Source organism: Schistocerca piceifrons, chromosome 1 (assembly GCF_021461385.2).
Source record: "Schistocerca piceifrons isolate TAMUIC-IGC-003096 chromosome 1, iqSchPice1.1, whole genome shotgun sequence".
Classification (NCBI taxonomy): Eukaryota; Metazoa; Arthropoda; class Insecta; order Orthoptera; family Acrididae; genus Schistocerca; species Schistocerca piceifrons.
The window spans coordinates 818,371,157-818,390,951 of NC_060138.1; the positions used below are offsets into that span (position 1 = coordinate 818,371,157).

Sequence of the window (19,795 nt, forward strand, 5' to 3'; positions counted from 1 at the left end):
TACACACTGTTTTCACAAGTAATTTAATCACATTTTCTGTCTTGTTTGGTAAGTAGATGCTTGTCTTCAATCTTTTTTGTGATTTGAGCAAATTTACAAGCCTGATAACTGTATTAAATGCAGGACTCAACTTCTGAGAGTAGCCAGCACAAAATTTCTATGAGTTTATGTGGTCAATCACCAGTAGTACTCTTTGTATGAATCAGAGATAACATGAAGTAAGTTTTACATATTTGTACCTCAGATTATACTTTCAAGTATCATTATGTACCCGAGGGCTATGCTGGCAGTAGTGTCGCTACCAGTAGGGCCAAACAATCCAGACAGCAGGGGAGCCAGCCAAAGTGTCCTACATCATAGGGTAGGGAGGGCTCAAAAGGTGTAGAGAAGCCAACCTTCATAGGGGAGAAAACCCTAAATCAGTCCAAGTCCTCCACGATGGGTGTTGGACACGGTGCCAGTAACCTCACACTGTAAAAACATGTGGTGGAAGCGTAACAAGAACCTCAGATAATGGATGGGACATAACAGAACATGACTTCAGCAGAGTAAAAGGATAAAAGATTTAGCAATAGTAACTTGGAATATAGGACAATGTTGAAACCTGGAAAAATGAAAGAAATGTTGTCGAAGAGATCATGAAATTAAAGTACAATATTGTGGTGCTACACGAAGTGAGATGGCAAGGGCGAGGCCAGATCAATATGGCTCAGTATTCTCTGCTCTGCAGTAGACCAAAAGAAGAAGGGATATGATTTATAACAACAAAAGAGATTATGAGAAGTCTTTTGTAATTTCAATTTATAAAAGAAACAATCAACCAACTGAGAACAAAATTTCAGAGTATAATGATATGATAATAACAGCATACACACCAAAAGAGAAAGCAGAAGAAGTTATGAAAGGATAGTCTTATGAAGACCTTGAGAGTACACATTTTAAAGTACAAAACTATAACCTACTGCTAGTTTTGAGAGAGTTTAATGCACATGTTGGGCAAAATGGGTATGGAAGAATATCTGGGAAATACACTTTACATGAAGAAAGTAATGAGAATACACCTGAGTTTCATCAGTTTGCTGCCAGTTATGAAGTGTAAGTGGATTAGTTAAGCAAATAGATCATTTGTTAGTAAAATCATGCTAAGCCTCATCAGTCACGGATGTAAGGAACTACGGGGATCCAAACTGTGATTCAGATCTCTATGCTTTAAAAACTGTAGTGAGAAATGCAGCAAGAGTGAGAATGCTACAGAGAGACAAGAAGAAATGTAGAGTTGTATAAGGAATTAAGGTTGTGAGGTTTAGCTCTACCTTTGGCTAACTGACTTGTTCTTGATGTGTTGGTAGTGACCAGGTTAATGACACATGTACTGATTCCTTGTAACTTTATTAGGAGTACACATGCGCTGTCACCTCTATAAGTAGGCAGGACAGAAATGCCATAATTCAAATTCTAATCCTTGTCATAGAAAGGAGTTGATTATAGTATCAGTAACACCAGGTAACAGAAAGCTGGCAAGGAGATACATTACCAACAAAATTCACAGAAAAAAAGAATAAACAGAATGCATAGAGAACATATAAAAGCATAACAAACACAGTGCCTCTGGCGGCTTTGAGAGATGGATGCTGCAGTGGTGACTTGTGCAGTTTAGTGTCTCAGTCTGAGGTGGGTGGATGCGTTCATTGAGCCCCTGTCAGTGGTGTGTCATGGAAGACATATGTTGGTTTAACATGGTTCAATAAGACTGTTGTAGCCTTGCCATTCACCAGACTGGCCATTGTTTGTGTATGATGTTGGAGAACTTTATGTGAGCCAGAATATGGGGCTTCCAGTGATGGTTTAATACCTTCTGTGCAGAGCATAACAGGGGTACAGTGCTCCAGATCTTGGTGCATGAAGGAGGGCAATGTGCTGTGCCACATAGCTTTTGGAAGACAGATTCTGAAAATGTGCTCTCTCAAGTGATGCAAAAAATCTGTCTGATCTTGCGTGGCTGTCTCTATTGAGCCTGTGTCGACAAAATCACTAGGCTCGTTATGATGAAGCAATCTGGGATATTTTTACTTCCCCTCGTGTTTTTCCATCTGCCTCCTTGGAATTCATTTTTTCATTTTTGAACTAATTACCATTAACATACAAGAGTATAATCTGCATTTTCGTTTAAGAGAAAGGTTGTCCCTCACGTTAAAGAATATAACACCAGATCTAATTTTGTGCTTAGTTTATGTATGTAATTAATTTTATAATTTAGTTCAACTATTCGTAGTTAATACTTTAATTATAGGGTGAAATCAGTAATTGTTTCGTAACTTTGATTCTATTGTTGACTCATAAATAAATATAGATTCTATAGTAATTGTAAACATTGGGAAGTGAAAGTATCTATTTGGCTCTATTTGAAAACATGTTAGCAAAGCGAGCCCTTCATTAATTCCAAAGTAATTGACAGTATTGTCAAAAGTATTGTTTATTTAATTATATATGTTAATTTTATCATTTAAACAAATAATATGGCTTAACCCGTATAGTAGAAGAAACTGTTAAAAAATTGAATTTTTTGATGTATTCAGTTAATTTAATGAGTTAAGTTTTAACTGTAATTTCTGTAAATTAAACTTCAAACAATGTGTAGTTTCAGTACCTATTATTGTGAGTATATATAAGGGCCCAATTTTTGGTCACGAGACAGTCAGTCCATCCACAACCGAGTTTCAAACGGGAAAGCTATGTTGGTTAGAACAACAACAATGCTTTATTTAACTTAACTGTGAAATAAGTGTTACACAATTAGGCCATGTGTTAGAACAATGACAGTGTCTGCTCTGTGCGTACCTTTTTATTCTTCAAGAAATGTGAATGATGTAGTAATGTTTTTTTTTACTGCTTATAGATATTCAACAGTAAACTATTGTAGCACTATGTGGATGTTCGCCTGAAAACTATTAATGAGGCTTATTGAAAGCTAAACAATAGTGCACTGGCCATATTAAATGTGTATATGGGGAGTTGTGAAAAGTGAAAGTAAACGACTGTGAAACGTAAATGTGTACCTGTTGGCTGCATCATTTACAGTAGACAGTACTGCACTTCCACTCCCTATTTTTTCAGCCAGTATGTCGACACCGAGGACAACAAACGAAAACAAATCAGGGAATGTCGTCACAACATGCAGTGTCTCACCATAAACCAACTGTGCCACTGCTGAACCAATCTCAGATTTGAATGTTGTTCGCTAGCCAAGTAGTACCGCTGGCACTGCTGATGACCAGGTCTTTTCATGGCACAGCTTTCGATCATTCCATTTCTTGCCGAGTGGTACCTAATGATCTTATGATGGTTACAACCACAAAACCTGGTCAGCTGAGTGAACAGATCTGATTTAAAGTGATGTCTGCATTCCATGGTGATATACAGCGGACATCTGTATCTCACTGATCCAACAACATCCAAATGTACATGGGTGAAGTGAGAGGTGGTATCTGGAAACTCGCCAATCGAGATTTGGACATAGCAGGTAATCTTGCAGGCGTTGACACTTGGGTTAAGATCTAACCCATTTTCAACAGCCTTTATGCATGCCTGGCCACACAAAACACTGAGACACCAGACAAAAGGTTGGATGCACCCCTGGGTGGCACAACTCATGGACAGTGTTAAAATTTTGGGTTCTGAATGCTGTTGGCAAAAAAGGATGAGGTCGATCACATGAGACATCACAGTACAGACATGAATCTTCCCCTGGTATAACCATGAGCTGCCATTTCAGTGCTAACACAGTGTTGTTGATGTACATATTGAACTCCTTGTCTTCTTGTCACACATGTGTAAGTGCAAAGAGTCTATTGGACTCCTAGACACTGCTGACCTATCACGGCCAGTCTGTAACATCACTGTTAAGTCCAGATATGTCTCTAATGTCTGACATGAACTGGGCCACAAATTTGAGACTATTAAATTTCCTGGATGAGCAGTTGCTACCTGCCTGGTACACAGCCAGCAGCTCACTGTCATATGTACTCTATTTCCTTTGTGAAGGCGACAGTTTGTGGGAGTCAAATGCCAGTGGCTGCCAGGCATGATCCACCCACTGATGGAGTGCCACACCGGTGGCTTTCTGGCTCACACACACAACAATAGGTAATGGTGCATCAAGCTTCAGGTGTGCTAAAGGTGCTGAATCAGCCATGCTCTTCTTTGCAGCCTCAAACAGAGCACGTATTATCTGTTTAGTGCACAAGAGATTTTCCACTAACATTAGGTTCCTGTAACTTTGCTGCATAAGGAAGGTGTTGGCTGTAGCAATGAAACATACCCCACTACAGTTGGCCTGGGTAGCTGTAGTATTGCTTCTTCCTTCTTAGTCAGAGGAGTGAGTCCACAGCTGAGGTCTTATGACCAAAAAACGTCACTTTTGTCTGCGCGAAAACACTCTTGGCTACATTCAGTATGACTGTATAGTGTTCTAGTCGTCTGAATATGCCATCCATGTGTTGATGAAGTTGTTCTGGATTGGCAGAGAACACCAGGACACTAATGAGGTGTGCAAAGCAGAACAGTAGTCCTTGAAGAACAGAATCTATAAATCTCTGCCATGTTTGAGCTGCGCTGTGTAAGCTGAAGGTCATAAACATGCTCTCATATTAACTAAAATGCGTGATTATGGCAGTTTCATCTGTCTTCCTTGGCTAAAGGTATCAGAGTATAAACCTTTGCACAGTATATAACAGTTGATACAGTGAGAATACAGTGGCACACTGTAGTGTGTAATTATGACTTCTCAAAAGCGATACAGAGCATCTGTCAGGAACGGTGCAAGAGTTAAGTGCATGACAGTTGCCACATGGGGATCAGGTGCATTTCTGAGGACCACAGGCTTTTAGGCAGCTACATTATGCATTCATGTATCATAGAATCAAATTTGGCCTTCACTGTTGCTAAGTGTATGGAGCCAAACATCTTGACCGATATGCTACAGGGGGGCCATCTGTCATCTTTATGTGGAGCACTGTGTCATGTGGTATGCACTTAGGTGCACTAGGCAGCAAGATCAAATTCAGGTAGTTGTTCAACAAATCTGCATACTCGCCCCCAGAAGCGTGCATCAGCTTGGCACTGTGAACTGTTGGGCTGTGGTGGAAATCGGTGTCTGCTAAGCCAGTGACACTACCCACCAAGCAAGTGTCTGCAACATCCAGAAGTAGTTGGTAGTAGTCCAAGAGGTCTGGCCTGATGATTGCCTTGGTGACACCCATGTGACGTGTAGGGGCAGGTGGTGCATTCCAAAGTTTAGCTCCATCTGCTGAGTGCCATATGTCACAATTGAGGAGCTATTAGTGGCCATCAGATGGAAGGCAGTTGATGACCAGCAATGATGCACGGATGTTCGAGGCAGGATACTCAGATCCAACCCAGTATCTATTAAGAATTTCATACTGGAACGTCTGTTAGTGACAAACAGATGCTCGGATGACACCTGCCAGTCGATTGAACCTATTACTGACTGCGACTTGCATTTGGGTGAGGTCACAATGATGACCACTTCTTCGCCTGATCACCGAACTAGTGGTGGTACCTGTACATCCGTGTGTCACTTTGAGGATTCATGGTACCACTGGAAGTCTACTGTTTGAATATTGTTGGTATCAACCTCTGCCATTGCTGGCGCTGTCTGATGACAACAGTGTACTGACCTGCATGCACTGCAGTTCGACCTTTGCCATGAGTGAGTCATACTTATCTTGTGCTAATGTTGCTGCGGCGGTTGCACCGTTGTCCCATGCTGTGACTGCACTGACCTATGCGGCTGTGAATGCATCTTGTATTTGATTGGCCAGGTGCACCAAGGTGTCCTGTGCCATGTCAGTCTGTGAAGCAACTATGGCTATTACCTGTGGCAGCAAATGAATGCTCTATCATGTGTGCAACAAGTTATCTGGTACAGTAACTCAGTGATTGTGCCAGTCTTACTGTGCAGGTGTCAGAGGTACTGGGATGGCTTCCTGTCACTCATCTCTTCTTGTGTAAGAACTTGCTGTACTTGATCTTTGTGGGGGCTAGTCAGTTGTCATATCAATTCTGACTTGAGCTTGGTGTGCAAGTCTTTCTGGTGGCACCATAATTATGCCTTGCACCTCAATGGCGAATCAGTTGTTCAAGCTGGTTTACTGTGAGTGTAAATTTAGTTGTGTCTGCTGTTATTCCTACACAACAATAACTCGCTTCTACTTGCATAAACCAAAGGACAGGATTATCTGCCCAGAATGGCAGCAGGCAGACTGCGATTCTTGATACTGTTTGTTCTTCAGCCATTGTGCTGTTCGTCTGAGATTCCATCAATCACGTCAGGGTCACCACCTGTTGGGTTTAGCTCTACTTTTGGTTAACAAACCTTTGCTTGACCTGTCCATAGTGATTAAATGAGCAACACTTTTATTGATTCTTTGTAACTTTATTAGGAGTGTATGCCCGACGTCGCTCTTATAAGTAGGCAGGACGAAAATGCTGTAATTAAAACTTTAATTCTTGTCATAAGAAGGAGTTGATTATATGCTAAAACATAGTAACACCAAGTAACAGAAGTTGGCAAGGAGCGTACATTACCATCAAAATTCACAAAAATAAAAAATAAACAGAATGCATAGAAAACATACAAAAGCATAAAAAACACAGTGCCACTGGTGGCAGGGCACGGAATTGCCCAGACAGCTGAGATTCACTTGCTAAGAACATTGCACTGCACCATACACTACACAACACTGAACTTTGCGTTTATTTAGTGCGTGGTAGCTGATGTGTAGGCCACTACAAATTCTAATGCTTATACAGTATGTAAGAAAAAGGAAAATGAATGGCTGAAAGCAAAATTTCAACAGATAGAAGAACTAAAGGAACAGAATGAAACAAAAATATTCTCTTATGCAGTAGGAAAGAGAAGGAAAAATTTGCAACCAACACAAAATGCATGTAAAAATAGAAATGGAACAATAACCACGCATAACAAAAAATATAGCAGGGGTGGGCAGAACAGTTTGAAGATATGCTCAATACCAACTTAGACCAGATATCAACAGATCTAGAAGAACAGGAGGAGAATATAGAGGTGAGAGATGAGGAAAGAGAAGAGGCAAAAAGATGAACAATGCAAGAGAGAACTGTGCTCATGGGGTCGTCTCAGAACTTATAAAATTTGACATCCAATCTCTAATACATGAAATATGTGCACTAATAAATAACATGGGGAAATTAAAGCATGCCTGAAAACTGGGCAACTGGAATAATATATCATATATATAAGAAAGCAGAAAAATTAGCTTGTGAAAATTATAGAGGCATACTTTCTGGAGTGCTGAATGAAAGGATAAAAAAGTGCACTGAAAATGTCCTTGGAGAATACCAGTGTGGTTTCCAGCCAAATAGAGGTACTTTTGACCAGTGTGGTTTCCAGCTAAACAGGGGCACTTCTGACCAGTTGCTTATTATTAGACAAACTTTGTGTTTGTTGATGTTAGACAAGCTTTTGATGGTTTCAACAGGTGAGCTTGTATAACACAGTAAATAATTGGGCACCTGTGACAAACTAAGAATGTTAGTTATGTTAACACTGAAAGATGCTAAATGAAAAGTAAAAGTGAACAACAAAACAGCCAAGAGTTTTAACTTTGCAAATGGAATGAAACAAGTGTTAGTCTCTCTAATGCCCTGTTTAACTTATAGTCTGATACAAAAAAATAGACAGGAGAAGAACAATAATGATGAAATCCAGTTAGATATGTGCATATGCAGATGATGTTGCAGTTGTGGCAACAAATGTAAGCAACCTTAAAGAAATGTATGAAATATTGGAAGTAGAAGGAGCAATAATTTGATTTACTGTAAATGAAAACAAGAAAAAAAATATGGTAATTATCCCATTAAGGCTAGAACACCACCACATGTACTGAAGGCCTCTAATAAATGTTTCAAAGCTGTCAGCTGCTTCCATTATCTGGGAACTGTCTTAACCAGGAATAATAATAATAATAATAATAATAATAATAATAAGACAGTGTATTGGAGAAAGCATACCAGCAGGAAACAGAGCATATTATGCAAACTTACAGGTATTTAGGAATTTTCTAATTACAGGAGCAACCAATTTAAGAGTGTAGTAGTCCGTTTTATGATCAGCAGCAAATATGAATAACCTAAGGTTATTTAAAGGAAAATCCTGTGAAAAATTTATTGGCATGTGAGAGATGCAGAGGGTTGGAGAGTAAGGTACAACCATGAAGTACAGAAGCTTACACAGGTGAAAAATATAGTGACATTTATTAAATATCAAAAATATGCTGCCTAGAACACATGGAGAAGATGACATAATAGGAGGCCCAAATGAATGATGAAAAGCTTTTTGTACTCCACTGGAAAGAAGGGCCAGCCAAAAGCTAGGTGGCTGGACAAAGTGTTGGATGACCTCAGGTTGTAAAGCTGATGATGGAAGAGAAAAGCAGAGACATGAGGAGGCTGAAGCGCACTAAGGGCTACAATGCCAAAGAGGGAGAGGAGGAGGAGGAGGAGGAGGAGGAGGAGGAAGAAGAAGAAATTGTTGTTTATACTTGTATGGCTTTATTTGTAATCTTTGAAGTTCTGTTATGTACTTGTGTCATATTAGTTGTTAACTAACTGCAACAGTTTGAAAATTATATTTCTTGTACATACGTATTTCATAACTAAGACATGGCCTTTTTGCATAAAATGCCTGAAATGAAGCTAGCATGAAGGAAATTTAATTGCACTTACAGCATAATTTTTATTTCTTTAATGGTTCTGTAAATCTAGTGTTGTACTGTGTACATTAGACATTGGACCAATCTTTGTGTGCTATAAACATTTCTTACACTAAAGAATGATTATTTTCCAACTAGAAATAATATTAGTTGATATTATATTACATAGTGTCAAAAAATGATAGATTTTTGTTTTTCTAAATACTCTGTTACAGAACAGAAGCAATTTACAAATGAATTTATCCTTTTCTGTTATTTTGGCACATGGTGAAATAGTTATGTAAATCCAGTAACAGGAAAGGCAAATATCAGACTGAAGAACATAGTAAGATTCTATGCATTTGTAGCATTACCTTGGAAAAGGATGATTTACATCACCCATGTGGTCCTTTCTTGAATATTGCTTGTTGTTCTGGAATCCTAAGCAAATTGGCATGCCTGAAGAATTTGAAAAGCTAAAAAGAAATTGTGAATCTCATAACAGGTTTACTTGAATTGCACAAAATGTTATGTTAATGGAAACTTCAGCAAATAAGTAACATTTGTTTGTTGACTAACAGAAAAACATTTAAGAAATGATTACTTAACTGCATGGGAGGTTTCCTCCACAGCATAGACAAGGAATGACCCAATGATACAGAGAGGTGTATAATCTCAATGTAAACCATTTATTTTACATAGCATGGTACACAGACATTTTAAAATCACAATCGCTCAATCATTCTGCACTGCCATCACTCCCCCTCCCTGCCCGTCCAGCCTGAGTGTGAAGTACTGAAGAAGGGAGCAGGGTTTGTCAACAACTGATGGGCAGCGCTTGTAACTGCAGGTGCTGTGCAATTTGGTGTGCTCTGCTCAGCCTGCCATGGTCGGTACTTTTATGAGACATACTGGATCATTTCTCATGGCTTGAAGTGCTGCAAATGCTGTCAGTAAGTGAGTGCTGATGGACCTCATTGGTGGTTGTTGATGGGAGGCAGCATAAAGGAGATAGAGAGCGAGCCAGGGTGGAAGGCATAATGTCATCTTAGTGCGATGTGTTGGGGGATGATGGCACTTTCTCACATGCCAAAGACTGTGGCATTTCAGCTGATTGCGAATGCTGCTTCATTGTCAGTGCCACGTCTGCGTTGCCGATCATGGCAGTAGTTGGCAGGAAGACCGTTAGCTGGCCTGTCTGTGAGAGACATGGGACCGCCGCCGTGAAATCCATTGTGTTTGTCAAGAAAAAAGTGCAGATAAGTTTTGTAGTGATGGCTTTAGTCATAGAATCCTATGCCATGTGGTTGGCTTCTATAGAGAATTAGTCATCAATCAGTTTTACTGCTATTTCTTAAGGCTGAAAATTTCTAACATCTGTGGTGATAACTGTTGACTGTGCCAACAGAGAGTTTGTGGCAGGTACTTTGCCTGCTGTTGGAGATGAATTGTGTCATACTAGGAGTGAAGGGTCCATGAGGGCTTTAGTCTTTTGATTGATGCTGTTGTTATTTTGCCATTTAAATCTATATAAAAAATGTGGCTACGCCATTGTAGCACCCAAAATGGTCCATTATAATGCAGCTGCAGCTCTGACCATACATTATCATCATGAAACATTACACAGTCACAGTCAGTGAGTTCTTTATGAGTGAATGGTGGTGTCTGTACTATATGTGCCAGTGGAGGAGTTACATGAGGGTTCTATATATGTCTTTTGCGCCTCTATTCCATATCTGGTATGTCAGATAAGACAAGGGGTAGATGAAGGCAGCACAAACTGTGCTGGCAGCTTCAGTGTCTTGCCATATACAATATCTGTCAGTGATACTTTTAAGTCATCCTTGTGTACTGTGCAGACTTTGAAGAACACCTGCAGGAGGGCCTCTGTCCATTCCCTTTGTGGTACATGAGTGTGGTTTTCATTGTTTGGCGCCACTGTTCAACCATGGCATTGCTTTGGGGATGATAAACCATGGAACAATGGCAAGTGGTTCCGCACAAGTTTCATAATGCATTAAAAAGTGAAGATCCAGATTAGCGGCCCTGATCTGTGGTAATGGTGTTGGGACAACCAAACCAGGAAATCCAGTTTGTCATGGAAGCATGCGCTGTAGATTCCATTCTAATATCAGCAGTCAGGATGACCTCCGCCCAGTGGATTATAAGGTCAGTCATCAACAGTATGTACCTGCATTCTTCCAATTCTGGTAAAGGTTCCACTAGTTTGAGGTGTACATTTTGGAACCACCCACGTGGAATTTCAGACTTGCAGCGGTGAGGCTATATGTGCTGGCCTACTTTGCTGCACTGACAATCTAGGCATGCTCTTGTCTATTCCTGACAATTGTGCTTCACACCCGGCCAAAGACAATGTTCAGTAATGATCCAAGTCAATGGCCATACACCTGGCTGGCTGAGCTTATGTAGTGTATCAAAAATCACGCATCACATCAACAAAGTTATAATAGGCTGAATATGTTGTTGTATCATGTCACAGGAGACAGCTGCTTCCATTCCTGAGATCAGTCTGCATTCAGTCTTGGGTCAGTTTTAATGCATTCTTGAGCAGTGTACCAGTCATCTGATTGCTTTACTGTTTTTGTGCCACTTTGTTGAAGTTGAGGGTGAGGGACACAGTGCTCACTCATGACAAATAGTCTGTAATGATGTTATTTGTCCTGTGGTGGTGGCAGACATCTATAGAATATTGTGCAATCAGATCAAGGTGTCAAAATTATTTTGGGTTGGCCCTACATGAAGGGTGTCAAATGGTGTCTGCTAGAGGTTTACGATTTGTATAGATAATCACATGATGGCTTTCAATATTCTTAAGAAAATAGCATATGGCCTCATAAACTGTGAGTAGTTTATGGCCAAAAACTGACCATTTTGTCTGTGAGGCTGTAAGCTCTCTGGAGAATTGCCTAATATTTCCTGCTGCAGGACAGTGCCTATGGCTGTGTCACATCTGTTGTTGTTGTAAACTGTGTGTCCTTTAGCAGGTACACCAGAGCAACTGCATCTGCCAGGCACTCCTTCATGTGGGCAAATGCTGTTTGCATTTCCAACATCCATATTAATTTACACTTGGCTTGATTGTGAGCACCCATGAGGCTGCCTGTCAGTGGTACTTGAACTTGTGCAGCATGTGGGAGATATCGTCTATAAAAAAATTAGAATTACCAGAAATCACTGAAGGTTATGATATGTGCGAGGAGGGGGCAGCTGTCAAACCAGTTGACCTATGACAGGTCTTCATTTATGGTCACACCTGCATCACAGAAGGCAGTGAGAAGGCATTCGAGGTTAACTTCATGGATCTGATGATCGTGGGAAAAAATTATGTCATCTAAATGCACATAACAGTAATCCATTTTAAACACTACCCCATTGATGAACAGTTGCGAGATAGGTGCCACATTGTTGAGGCCATATGGCATCACCAGAAACTTGAATAATCCGAATGGCATGATAATGGCTGTTTCAGCAACATTGTCTGGATGCGTAGGAATCTGGTAGCATGTCTTTTTACAATCAGTCATAGAGAAAGAAGTTGCCCCCATAAGCACAGGGGGAAAGACCCAAATGTTTGGTACAGGGTAACTGCAGTAAATAGTTCATGAGTTGAGTGTTCTATAATCTCCGCATAGTCAAATTGAACCATCTTTCTTGGCAACTAATTTAATGGGAGATGCCCACACACTGTCTGGAGGCCATATTATCCCCACATGCAGCATGTCATTCACTGCCATCTTAGCTGCCTCCAGGGGGCTTGGGCAAGGCAGTGTGCTTTGTGCCAAACAGGGGGGGGGGGGGGGGCATTGTTGTATTTATATGGTGCATCATACGACTGTGCAATGATGAAATAGAATCCTTGGTGCAGCACTGATGGGGTCAGAGAGTTTTTGGGAAGATGCAAGAAGATACACAAGGTGTGGTTTACTCGACTGCAAGAGTTGTCTATGTAGTGATTCAGAGAGTGCAGCTACCTCTGTGTATGACGGAAGGGCACGGATGTCTGTCGGAAGTGTGACTGCATCATTACTGGCTGCTGTGGAATGTGTTTGTTATTGTTGTAGCAGGTCTGGCTACACGACCTCCTCAGTGTGTCACGGAGGAGTGTTGTTGGCTGTCAGGGGTGTGGCTGTGTCATTCTTGGTCACCACTGCATGTGTTTGTTGTTGCTGTAACATTTCAGGCTGCATGACCTTCTTAGCTTGTTACATAGTTCCATGGTTGTCCATCAGAGGTGTAGCTGCATCTTTCACAGCTGCTGTGCCATGTGTTAGGTGTCATAGCTGCTTGCCCACTTCACGAGGGCAAACAACATCTCTTGTATTTGGTGGCATAATCTGTCATCGTAATGTATGGAATATGAATCACCCCATGTCGTGAAGAGATGTGCCAGGGGCAGATATAGCATGTTTTGTCTCAATACATTCAAGTACTAGTGGGGTTAAGTCATTGGTTTTTGTGCTGGCAGTTGCAAACAGTCACGAATGTTGTCTCGCAGCGTGTGGCAGTTTTGAAGCAAAGAGCTCTAGATGAACTGTTGCAGCATATGATGAAACAGAGTGATCCGGTTGAGGTCAAGGGAGAGATGAAACTTTCTGAGGAAACTGATCCCCAGGACTGGTTCTGCCATGTCAGTGATGCAGAGCATCCAAGGACAATGTCATTTGTGAGTTGTATGATATGTTCTGTTTTACCATGCATGTTGATATTGGCTTCATTTGCTACAAAGACTTGTATACCTGAAACCTTGTAGCAAGGTCCAAGTATGTGTCATGGTACAATACATACTTCACAGCCTATGTCAATCAGGAAGTATGTGTTGGTGGATGCATCCTGGATGTCCATACAGCCTCCATTATGTATTGTCATCGCAGAGTAGAGGCAATTTGTTAATGCTGGGTTTGCTGGTGTGTCTATATTGGCTCACACTTGAACTTTGGTTGCAGCAGGGCTGTTGACAGTTGTGAGTAGCATTGTTAAGACACGTATGATATCAGCAGTGGGAAGGTGGCAGGGTGATAGAATTAACTGGCCCAGTGTTGTCAGCTGGTGCTGTCATGCCATATGCGCCCATGAAGTGCAACATCAACTTTGCTTGTTGTCAGATGGCATCAGCTGTATTTGGTGTGCTGGCCGGTCAGGCGGAAAGAGGGAATAGGCTCACTTGTGCTTATACCTGTGTTGCATATAAAGTCCATCTGTCAGGGCCCATTTCCTGTCCAATGAATTGTTTTCATAGGCAGTCATTGTCAGCTACAACTGCTGAGGGTACTTCACAATCCTTAGTATCCAGAGGGAAAGGTCTGGCATCAGGACAGGATCCACTAATGACCATAGGAAGCACCAAAATTGAGAGAATGTGCCATCCGATAAATGTTCCTCATATATCACCTGCCATACCTGTTGTCCCAATGAGTGAGAAACGCATCATAAGAGTGCTGCATTCGCTATGTTCTATTTTTTAGTGGTAGTTGTGTTACTGTCCCTGGGTTGTTGCTGTGGAACGGTAGTGTTGAAAGTTTATAATCATGGCAAAGCAGACACAGCAGGTGCTTATGTCACAGTAAGTATAGGATGCACAGTTGGAATGTTATTTGTCCTTGCAAACACCAAATTTGTAGTTTTGGCGCACATGGCTTCAGTGTTGCACAATTGTTGTGAGTACGGAGCAGTCATACTGAAAGTCTGTGTATGTGATGGTAGGTGTGGAAGGTGCGGAAGATATAAAATCTGTCCATACGTATGTAGGTCATGAGGGATCATCAAAACTCACAGTATCAAGTTTGGAACAGCAGTTCATTATTAAAGGTGACAGTTGTTGCATTGCACTCAGTGTTCTGCGCAGCAATTTTAGCACTCATGTTGTGTTCTAATTTGCGTACCATTTGTTATTGTGAGTACTGTGGGTACTGAGCAGCATTAATACCTGATATAAAATGTCCACTGTTTGTATTGTAGGCATACAAAAAAAGAAAAAACACTTCGACTTGGAATATCACACAGTAATCCCTGCCTTTTTGCAGTTGGGTTAATCAATGTGGGTTTTTTCCTTCATGGCATGGACAAGGAATGACCTAGTGATAGACAGAGATGTAGAATCTCAATATATATCATTTATTTTACACAGCATTACACACGAACTTCTTAAAGTTGCAGCTGTTTGAAGCGAAGAAACTGCTTTGGATGCAGCAGACACTTCATTCTGAGCTGCCATTGCTGATCAGTGAGAGTCTTTGGGTTGTTGTCCCCACAGTTGTGATGAGTGCACCATGTTCCTGATTTCCCTTACTTTTAATTATTTCAAAATGTATTCATTATAACAATTGGCAACTGTGGCACCCAGAAGTGCTTACCACATGAATGAAGAATTATCATCAGTAGTCATGTCCCCCTGCAATGTGATACAATTTTTATGCATATAGCATTAGTGAGTTATGTTTTCCAAAATGTGTGCAATACCAGTGATGTAATCATTATAAATCACTTAATGGTATCTCCCATTTTCTGGCAGTCCACAGCAGTCAAAACCAACAGTTACTGCTGTATCACTCCATATCATAAACTGAATCTAAGTGCAATTTACGTTAAGCACGTCAGAAAGTGAACTTTTGGCCAGCAAGGCCTTCTTTGAAATTAGACAAAAAGCACAGACAAACACAAGTCGCACACGCATGACCACAGTCTCTGGCTTCAGCTACCAGAGACAGTCGTCACATGTATATGAGTATATTATATATGTGTGTGTGTGTGTGTGTGTGTGTGTGTGTGTGTGTGTGTGTGTGTGTGTTTTGTGTGTAATTTTGAAGAAGGCCTTGTTGGCTGAAAGCTCACTTTCCGACAGTGTTTTTGTTCTGTCTATGTGCGACTTAGCATCTCCGCTATACGATGAGGAGCAACTATTCTTTTCCTAATACTGTTACATTTCATCCTGAATTTTCCATTGCTTGATTTTACATTAAGCATTGTTATTAACTGAATATAAAATTTGCACAGTCAAATATTACTGCAGTAATTACTAAGAACTATGTCAGGCTTCCATTTTAGCAACATTCAGTGTTAGGTAAATGTAACATCTCTGTCATATTCCTGTAATGTTATCTCTGCAGCTCATCTATAGCTATACATGTATTATGCAGTCTATTTGTAAATGTTATCTCTGATGTTATGAAAGAATAACCTTATATTTGCAGTTTCATTAGTTTAGCATGGCCATCTGCAGTTACCCATATGAAAAGCAACCGAGCCATCTGTTAGACCTATTACCTTGTGTTCAGATAAGCTAAAGTAAGAGTGAGGCTCTATGTGATGCACAGCCTGTTTGTTGTAACATCTCCCAGTGAAATTTGTTGATTATTTGTGTGATGCTCTTGTACTGACTAAATAAGCCTTTCATGAAGAATGCAGTATCTCTCTGATCATTTCTATTTCTGCCATTAATTGTACTTGTTAAAGGTCTCATACTAATGAACAATACTCAAGAATTGAACTTTCCTTAGAATTTTTCAGATAAACTCAAGCTGTCAGCTGCCTTCTATATGTCTGTATTTATGTGATCAGTTCACATTTAACCACCCTACACTGATACTTCAAGATATTTGGCATTTGTGACTGATTTCAGTGATTGATTATGAATCATGTCATTAAACACTGTCAGATTTATTATATATTCCCACAAAGTTTATTTATGTTGAAGTCCAGCTCTAGTCTTTGGGCTGTATTTTGTAACAATTTTCACCTGCTACTCCATTTCCACGTATCTCGAATAGTAGCAGTCCCACCTTACTATGTTGTTCATCAGCTGCATGTTAGATTTACAGTCTTTGGAGAATATAAGTGCATCATTAATGATAATCATGCTTGAGTTATGGAGTAAAAACTGTGCACACACAGACACACACACACACACACACACACACACACACACACACACACACACACACACACACACACACACACACACTTGCAGTTAGTGTCCTTACATACTGGTATGCATTTAAGCTCTATTTTCTTTTTGTAGTGATAAGAAGCAGCAGCAAGAGAATGTACTACAGACACGTATCAATGACTTGGACAAGGAACTTAAGAGTCTTACAGAACAATGTAACATCTTGAAGAAGACTTCAGCTGAAACAAATCAACAGACAGAGCAAATTACATCTCTGCAACAACGACTACAAGAAGTTGAACTTAGGTAAATAAATATCACTGTAGGTGGAAAGAGCAAGCTAGTATATCTTAATATACATATGTACAGTCTGAAAAAAACTGATTAGAATTGGAAAGAACCGATGTTTAAATGAAAAACTACAAGGGGACAGAATGGCTGGGTCATATATACCTTCAGGAAGTGAATTTTCAAGTATTGCTGATAGACGCATTTTATAATTGTCAGGAAACAGCTGACTAATGTCCGGAAGAGACACTAATGTGTAGAAAGCCATACATCAAAACAAACGTTCTATCAAGACACCAAAATCTTTGGTCAGGGCATTAGGTGAGAAATGTTAAATTGAGCACTCATCACTCATTTTGTTAAAACTACAATGCTAATTTACAATTTAAAAGATGGATAGTATCACGCACAAAGCACAACAAAAACACACAGTATTAAAGTGTATATCTAGTATAGAGGTCACAGTGTGTATAAAATAAGTTGCATTGACTATAACAAATTGTATATTGGTCAAACAGGCAGGGCTATAGGAGCTAGACTGACTGAGGATGAACATAGCAGGAGATTGCAGAACATGTGCTGATTCACACAAGATATTTAAATGGTGCAAAAAGTAGCATGACTCTAAACTACAAAAATTATGAGGTCTCGTAAATGAATACAAAAAAAAAAATCTAGTAATTTTTGATTATGTGATAAATCTCACACATTTAAAAACTATTGATTCAACTAAATAACAAGGGATTACAGTTAGAAACAACTTAAATTGGAACCATCAGATAGAAAATTTTATTCATTTTTAGTCCTACTTTTGTGTTGTCCGTTATTGATTTTGTGTTGGTTACCAAAGATTAATATCTGAAATTTTCCATAACTCTGTATCGTATTATTAACATTTAGAAGACAAACTTATGACAAGTAATGTTCAGTATATCCAGCGTGTAAGGAAGTTATGTGGTAAACATTGCCACACTACATAAAAATGCACATAGTAGTCAAACACACCACAGTAATCAAGGGTGCACTAGCCCTCAAGGAAAGGAAAAAATATACTGTAGTCAGGTGTTTTCCTTTCAAGAATATGATTTAAAAGTTGGTATTACATAAGTTTTTAACAGCATCAGAACTGGAACACTCTTATGGCTACTTACAAGTCACCATTTGTCTTCCGAAATATTAAATAATCCAAACTCCAGGTTACCCCCCTCCCCACCCATGACTCACCCCTACAAACAGTTGTATGGGCGCTCTACAAGTAGCTTCTCGGGTGAAGAGGTGCTTGAAAGGATGTGTGACGAGATAAAATAAATTATTCAGATCTTTGAGGGAGAAAAAAATGTAATTGTAAGGGCGGACTAGAATTCAGTGGTAGGAAAAGGAGATGTAGAAATAATAGGATAACATGGACTGAGTGAAAGGAATGAAGGATGATGCCTGGCAGAATTTTGCACAAAGGACAATGTAATAATTGGAAACACTTGGTTTAAGACTCAAGAAAGAAGGGTGTGTACAAGGGAAAGCCCTGAAGGCATCGGGAGCTTTCAGACAGATTATCAGGTTTTAGTGTGTGAAACATTTCTAGCGGCAGATACGGACTCTGACTGTAATGCGTTGGCTATGAACTTTAGATTAAAACTTAAGAAATTGCAAAAAGGTAGTATATTAAGGAGTTGGAACCTGGATAAATTTAAAGACCACTGGTTGCTGAGAATTTCAAAGAGAGTGTTAGATGACAATTGTCGGAAACTGGAGGAAGGTAAATGGGAAGCTTTGACAGACAACATAGTAAAGGTAGCACTGGATCAAATGAACAAAAAGACAGAGCTTATTAAAAACCCTTGGATAAGACATAAGATATTGAATTTAATTGCCAAAAAGAGAAAATATAAAATGCAGAAAAAGAAGAGAGCAAAAGGAAATACAGATTTCTAAAACAGAGATTTACAGAAAGTGCAAATGGCTGAACAGGAATGGCTGGAGGAGAAATGCAAAGCTGTAAAAGCATGAATGACTATGGGAAAGATAGGTGCCAACTATACACAAATTAAAAAAGTCTTTGGAGGAAAGAGAAGCAGCTGTGTGAATATCAGGAGCTGAGATGGCAAGCCAGCCGTAAGCAAAGAAGCTTCCCAAGGAATCAGTTATCCATTGCTTCGGTTTCCTGAGGATTTCTGAGTTCGGCTTCTCTAAATTTGGGACTGAGACATGCCAAAATTCTCTGCACTGCCACGTGGTTTACTCTACAATTCAGTGAAGGCACCATAGACATTTCTCAGCTCTTGATTGACCAAATCCATAGTTGACCTACAGATTTTTCTCACATGTCCTCCCAGTAACTAGGATTACAGGAGTACAACACAACTCCCAGGTAGGGGAAATAGAATTCAGAAATCCTCAGGAAATTGAAGCAATGGGTAAATGACGTGATGTCTCATGTGTTCTCAGCGTGGCTGATTAATAGTTTCTGCCGAGTTGTTTTTTTCCATTTTATGCACAATATTTCAATGACCAACCCAGCCGTCTCCTTCAGGTGCTGCAAGTTTTGCTGTTATGTGTACTTGTTGTCCAGATTACAACCAGACAGTCTGAGGGAATTAGAATAGGAAATAAGACACTTGCTCAGAGTAGTGGATGAGTTTTCATATTTGGGCAGCAAAGTAATTGACAATGGAAGATTTAGAGAGGATGCAAAATGTGGACTGGCAATAGTAAGAAAAGCCTTTCTGTAAAAGAAGAATTTGTTAACACTGAATATACATTTAAATGTAAGGACATCTTTTTTTAAGGTATTTGTCTGGAGAGTAGTTTTGTATGGAACTGAAATGTGGATTATAAACAGTTCACACAAGAAGAG

The 19,795-nt window shown here is 39.9% G+C and overlaps 1 protein-coding gene across 6 annotated transcripts in view; it reads left to right on the plus strand.

The window, feature by feature from the left end:
• Nucleotides 1–19,795, plus strand: part of LOC124714119 (CAP-Gly domain-containing linker protein 1) — a 526,326-nt gene that overhangs the window by 464,719 nt on the left and 41,812 nt on the right. For all 6 annotated transcript variants that reach the window (XM_047242995.1, XM_047242996.1, XM_047242997.1 and 3 more), the window contains one exon: nt 16,786–16,959. In XM_047242995.1, the coding sequence (XP_047098951.1) occupies nt 16,786–16,959 (174 nt within the window). The remainder of the gene's footprint in view (nt 1–16,785; nt 16,960–19,795) is intronic.